General features: G+C 45.5%; 1 protein-coding gene across 1 annotated transcript; it reads left to right on the top strand.

Annotated features, from left to right (window-relative positions):
- Positions 1–4,272: 4,272 nt before the first annotated feature.
- On the top strand, positions 4,273–6,793 carry LOC307130098 (retinol-binding protein 2-like; the record flags this gene model as incomplete). The annotated part of the gene is made up of 4 exons (XM_079822977.1): positions 4,273–4,345; positions 4,992–5,170; positions 5,973–6,074; positions 6,740–6,793. The coding sequence occupies 4 exons, from the start codon at positions 4,273–4,275 to the stop codon at positions 6,791–6,793; spliced, it is 408 nt and encodes a 135-aa protein (XP_079679103.1).
- Between the last annotated feature and the right edge of the window lie 253 nt (positions 6,794–7,046).

Below are 7,046 nucleotides of genomic sequence, written 5' to 3'. Positions count from 1 at the left end.
TGGAATGTTTATATGATTGTCGGTGCATGGGAGACTATATATAATGTTGGTTCTTAATAAGATTTTACCCATAAATAGGCCAGAATAACCTGGTGTCCCACATGATTCCTGTTCACTCCTACAACAAAGCACTTGAATGCAACAAGCTCGTAATCACGACTTCTAAAGTGGGAATTAGGAAATTTCCGATAGCACGTGAAGGCAGCATAAATCCCCTGTGTTATCTTCTCTGTCTGCGTTTACAGATCATATGAAGGAAGTCTTCAGAGAAACCACTTCAGTATCTGACCATTGTGGAGCATCAGCGAAGAATTAATCTCCATCTGTGTCTGTATTGTGGGGGAGAGAGACATATTCTGCCTTACTGTCCCATCCGACCCATCCGTCCCATCCGTGTGAGTACAGTCCATCTTCTTCCTAGAATATCCTTTTTAACAATGACATCTGTATATCTTGACCGATAATACCTCTGTTCCAGCACAAGCCCTCCTCATTGACTACGGCGGAGCGTACTTCATCTCTCTCAACCTCATCGAAAGGCTCAACATCAAGAGGAGACGCAGTCCCCAGAACCTAGAAATCCATTCCATCCTTGGAAAACTGCTGGGCCATGGTTGCATCTGTCACTTCTCCCCCATTCTGATGCTCTGCATCGGTAACTTCCACACGGAACGGATCACGCTCATGGTGCTGGAAGGATCGACCGCCGACATCATCCGCCCGTGGTTACAACTGCACGACCCACGAGTGAACTGGAGCTCAGGGGAAGTCCTCCAATGGGGAGAGGCCTGTTCTCAGCACTGTCGACCTGCTGTCACCAAGTCCCATTCCCTTCCTTCTCAGTCCGGTTCCGTTCCTGTTCCTACCCTCTCTCAGTGCTCCACCACCATTGAAAGTCCGGAGACCTCACAGCATGTGGAAATTCCCAGAGTACGGGGCATTCCAGAATGTGTTTAGCAAGCGATTGGCTACGCAACTTCCACCTCATCGACCATGGGACTGCGCCATCGACCTGCAACCTGGGGCAGCCTTACTTAAAGTATATCCGCTGTCCATCCCGGAGCAGAAGGCCATGGAGGAGTACATCCGAGAGGCCCTCCAACAGGAGTTCATCCGTCCATCTACGTCCCCTGCCGCTTCCAGCTTCTTCTTTGCGGGCAAGAAGGACGGAGGTTTGCGGCCGTGCATAGATTACCGCACACTAAACTCCCAGACCGTCAAGTTCTGATATCTCCTTCCTCTGGACCCAGCAGCTCTGGAACAGCTGCTTGGGGCTCAAATCTTCTCGAAGCTCGATCTCAGGAGTGCCTACAACCTGATTCACATCCGCCAAGGGAGACGAGTGAAAAACCGCCTTCCTGACACCTTCAGGTCACTATGAATATCAGGTCATGCCATATGGGCTGTCCAACTCACCAGCCGTCTTCCAGAATGACATGAATGAGATCTTCAGAGACTTCCTCAACAAGTTCGTCATCGTCTACATAGATGATATCCTGATCTACTCTCGCACTCCCCTTGAACATCATCAGCACGGTACTCCAGTGTCTCAAGAACCACCACCTGTATTTAAATCTTAAATGCGAGTTCCACGCCCCCCTCCGTTTACTTCCTGGGGTATGTGATCGACCATCAAGGAATCCAGATGGACCAGAGGAAGGTGGACGCCATTGTCAACTGGCCACAACCCTCCAACATCAAGGAAGTGCAGCGTTTCCTAGGGTTGGCCAACTTCTACCGATGGTTCATCAAGGATTATAGTACTCTCTCATCCTCACTCACCTCCCTTCTGAGAAGCCAGCCCAAATCTCTGTCCTGGACAGCTCTTGCCCACAATTCCTTTGAGAACCTGAAGACAGCATTCGCCTCCGCTCCAGTCCTCCGTCACCGGGATCCCAAACTCCCCTTCTAGGTTGAGGTAGATGCATCCACCACTGGAGTCGGAGCAGTACTGTCTCAGCGGCCGGGTGAGCTGTCCCCAGCCGAGCATGTCTATTATGACGTCGGGAATATCGAGCTCCTGGCCATTAAGTTGGCATTGGAAAGACACTGGCTGGAGGGAGCTGCGCATCCCTTCGAAGTCATCATGACCATCATAACCTTGAGTATATTAGAGAAGCCAAACGCCTGAATTCTCGCCAAGCCCGCTGGGCTTTATTCTTCACTAGATTTGACTTTAAGGTCTCCTACCGACCTGGAAACAAGAATGGTAGGGCCCTCGCCCTTTCCCGTCTTCATCAGCCTGATCCTGAACCAGCCACGCCTGAACCCATTCTCCCTCCAACCATGATCCTCAGCGCCATCCAGTGGGCTATCGATGAACAGATCCGCCAAGCCACCTTGCTCCAACCTGCTCCCCCGGGAGGTCCTGAGGGATGCATCTACGTACCACCTTCTCTCTGCTGCTCCCTCGTGGACTCAGCTCATCATTCTCCGGGCTCTGGACACCCAGATAGCCAGCGAACCCTCTTGCTCCTTAACCAACGCTACTGGTGGCCTGCGATGGCCCAGGATATCTCACGATTTGTCAAGGGATGCTCAGTCTGTGCCATCAGCAACACTCCCCGTCGCTTTCCAGAGGGCAAACTCACACCACTTCCCATACCCAACCGCCCATGGTCCCATCTGGGCATTGACTTCATGACAGATCTGCCTCTATCCAACAGCTACACCTGTATCTTCGTCATAGTCTACCAGTTCTCCAAGTCATGCAAACTCCTTCCCCTGAAAGGACTCCCTACCGCCTTTGAAGCCGCAGAAACCCTCTTCCAGTCAGTTTTCCGTTACTTCGGACTCCCAGAAGACATTGTCTTGGATCGAGGTCCACAATATATCTTCTGTGTCTGGCAAGCCTTCTTTAAACTCCTCGGTGTCTCCATCAGCTTATCCTCTGGTTACCACCCTCAGACCAACGGCCAGACTGAGCGGAAGATCCAGGAGATCGAGAGGTGCCTGCAGTCCTACTGCCACCAGAACCAGGACATCTGGAACGGTTCGTCCCCTGGGCTCAAAAGTCTCTTCGCCAATCTACTACGGGTTTAACCCCTTTTCAATGTATTCTAGGCTACCAACCACCTCTGTTCCCCTGGTCCGGCAAACCATCTGAGGTTCCAGCTGTCAACCACTGGTTCCAGCAGAGCGAGAGGGTGTGGGACTCAGCTCACATCCATCTTCAGTGGGCAATGCCGAGATACAAGGAACAAGCAGACACTAGAAGAGGGGATACGCCCACCTATCAGCCACGCCAGATGATGTGAATGTCCACCCGGGATATCCGAGGATACCCATACGAGGATACTACATGGATACCCATGTAGCTGAGTCCCTGCTACATGGGTCCATTTAAAGTGCAGAGGCAGCTCAGCGAAGTCACTTTCTGTTTGGAACTCCCTTCACACTTCAGGATAGCACCTTCATTTCACGTTTCCCTGCTCAAGCCTTACACTGACGCTTTGTCTTCCCTCACAGAACATCGCAGAGGACACCATTTACCGGGTGAACAACATCCTGGACTCCCGACAACGTGGGATGCGCCTCGAATACCTCATCGACTGGGAGGGCTACGGCCCCGAGGAGCGTTCATGGGTCGCTCGTGAGGATGTACTAGACTCCACTCTACTCACCACCAAGATCATCCTAACCGTCCAGCAACCAGGGATCAAGGCCGTCCCCTTCGTCGTCTTCGGCCGTCAGGAGCCGGCCATGGAGCAGGGGGTACTGTCACAGAGTCATTCTCTCCCTGCACTCAACCATCTGCACCTGCCAAGCCCCCTGGTTTGACCTGCAAATCTGATTGTCTGAATAACAATTTGAGTGAAAAGCTGAATTCATGACTTTCTATGTGTCATGTTAGTATTTGACATGTTGTTGTTGTCATGAGCTCCAGAAGTGCTGGACGTTTGATGTTCTGCAGAAAATGTTGAAATTAAAAATGAAAACGGCTGATTAAAATACTAGAGAGGACGTATAAGACGTGGGACAGTTCTGTGACAACTTTACAATTTCATGACAACTGCAACATCTGCAACATCTGCAGAGCTTCTGTATGTTTCTCTCAGACCGTGTTAAAGCCGACACGAGAACATCCCGTTTCTAAAGCCCAGCCCTTCTATTAATGAAGATAAAAGGGTCTTATCACAAGAACTCTGTCCCTACGGATCATTTCATCACACACACACACACACACACACACACACACACGGATATAAAAGGCTGTGGCTCTCCTCATCCTATTCTTCTTTCTCTCACACACACTCAAAATCCAGCTTGACCATGCCGGCTGATTTCAATGGCACGTGGGAGATGGTCAGCAATGACAACTTTGAAGATGTCATGAAGGCTATGGGTAAGTGATTTTCTTTTACTGTGTGACTGAACAGATTCATAAAGTTATCAACAGGACCTTTACACAGCAGAGCTGCAGATCAGGCTCTTATATCGAGATCACTGTAATCCTGCTCAAATGAACGTGCAGTTGTTGCAAAATCTCAGTGTAAAGAAGAGGATGCCGTGTAAAGTAACAGAGTCAGACGTTTGTGGTTGCAAAACATTCAGCCGTACATGAGCAATATTCATTTTGCAACCGATTTGAATGCATGTATTCATTGTGCTTAAAATATAAGACCTGATCAGACTTTACCTTAAGGACAATTAATATTGTTAATTCATTACCAATTAATATTTTAATTGAATTAAATATTGATTGAGTTATAATGAACAAAAAGTGTGATAAATGATTAAAGAAATATAGTGCTTGTTCCAGGGTCAAAGTTCAGGCCAGTATCTTATCAGTCGATTCGATAAAGGAGAGAGATGAGCGAACCTGAACACATTGGCCACCTTTGTGTGAATGAGGTCGTTCTGTTGCATCATGGGACTGATTTCAAAGCGTCCGTTCGCTAGTTTCACAGTCATGCTAAACCTGTGCTGTAATGTCTGTTCGCACAATCTCTCCTGGTCAAGGTTTTAATATCTGATTCTGTTCCCTACAGACATTGACTTTGCCACCCGTAAGATCGCAGTGCATCTCAAACAGACTAAGGTCATCGTGCAGAACGGAGACAAGTTTGAGACCAAAACTCTCAGCACCTTCAGAAACTATGAGGTCAACTTTAACATCGGAGAGGAGTTTGAGGAGCACCTGAAAGCCCTGGACAGCAGGATTGTTAAAGTAGGTGTCCAAGATACAACAAAGTCCAAAACAGGATCACATTTCTCCGAAATAAGAAACATATACTTTTCAGATGATAATACTGTGTTAATTTGCTATACACGTCAAGTCACCTTTATTTATATTGTGCTTTATACAGTAAAGATTGTTTCAAAGCAGCTTTACAGTGATAAACAGGAAAGTAATGTAAGTAATTATTCATTTAGCAAAAGAACATTGTATTTGGTTGTGCTTCGGCTCTGTGACTGCGGATGAATATGACCCTTCACAATAGATAATGCTTTACGATGAACTCTGTTAGAGATTTATCTGTTCAGTAAATGATCTTACTCACCTGTTGAGTAATAAAAACACAATCTCGACGTCGCTTTTACAACATTTCAGATCCCTCAGATCTCTCCATCTCTGAAAAGCCAAGCCGATGTTGATTCTTGTTTTATTACGAGCTCGGTCTCGTTCTCTTTTTGCCAGCAGACTCTCCTCTGTTCAGCGTTTGTTTAAAACAGGGGATTCCCGGAGCTTGGAGATTTAGCTGCTCCATAGCCACCTTCCTCGCTCGTTGTGATGACTAACCTCTGCCACACCCACACCACAACTTTTCTCTATTTGCGTATATGACGAGACTCACTCGGGCGAGTGACGCATGTTCACAATTTTCTCGCGAAAACCCGAAAACCATCCTATCAGTCTAAAATAAAAACGCTTATAATCGGCTTACCATAGTCAATCTGGGTAAGACAAAAACACACTGACGATGTATTCACTCAATTTGTAACATTTCTGTTGAAATGTTTGTTTTCAGACGCTGGTGACGTGGGACGGTGATAAACTGGTTTGTGTGCAGAAGGGAGAAAAGGAGAACCGTGGCTGGAGGCAGTGGATTGAAGGAGACCAGCTTCACCTGGTAAACAACAACCTCAGGCCATCAGTACAACAATAAACCTATCAATCAATACGGCTTACACTTTATTTTAAGGTGATGTAGTTACTCAAATATAATTAACTACATGTACATACTATAGTGTTACGGTTAGTCACTTATTAGTAAGTACATGTAACGTGTAACTACGTCACCGTAAAATAAAGTGTTACCATAAATCTGTATGGTATTTTAATACCATGGTACTGAATAATTAAGATATTGATGTATTATTCTATTTACATATTTAGGATATCGTTTTACATACCCAAATAAACATGGTAATACCATGGCACTTTATGGGGCAAAAAAACACTTAAGAAAATCCTAATTTGGCACTTATAAAGTGGGTAATAAATGTTTGCACTTTGTACTTAGCAACTACATGATTAGTAGTTGGCATGTACTTGTAAAGTCGCTTATAGGTAGTATAATGTCTGTTTAAGAAGCATCAAAATAAAGAGTTAGCAGATATTAAGCAAACTGTCTACTTATACTCTAATGATATTTAGTTGACATGTAGTTGCAGAGTTACTTATAGTTAGAAGAATGTCTAAAGTGAACCATCGAAATAAAGTGTAACCCAATGTTTCAGTGTATGTGAGTGAGAATAGTGATCATACTTACTAACACACTGTCTCTCTTTTTAGGATATCCATTGTCAGGACAAAGTCTGCCATCAAGTCTTCAAGAAGAAAAACTAAAGCTCCCTAAATAACTGATATTCACTCCGGGTTTGGAGTTGTGCTGTGCATATTTATTAAAGCAATTTTAATAAACAGCTTCAACCAAAAACATTCATCCATGTGGGAGGATTTCAAAGCAGCAAGTGAACAATAAAGGGATTTCTGATTATCTCAGCACTAATTAATAATTAATAATTATTTCACAAGTTGAATAATGCAATTTAATGATAGATGTTTTTTTTATGATATCAAAGTTCATATGAATCACATC

The sequence above is a fragment of the Gobio gobio genome (assembly GCF_949357685.1).
Source record: "Gobio gobio genome assembly, chromosome: 8".
NCBI classification, from domain to species: Eukaryota; Metazoa; Chordata; class Actinopteri; order Cypriniformes; family Gobionidae; genus Gobio; species Gobio gobio.
This window is presented reverse-complemented; position numbering and strand designations above follow the sequence as displayed.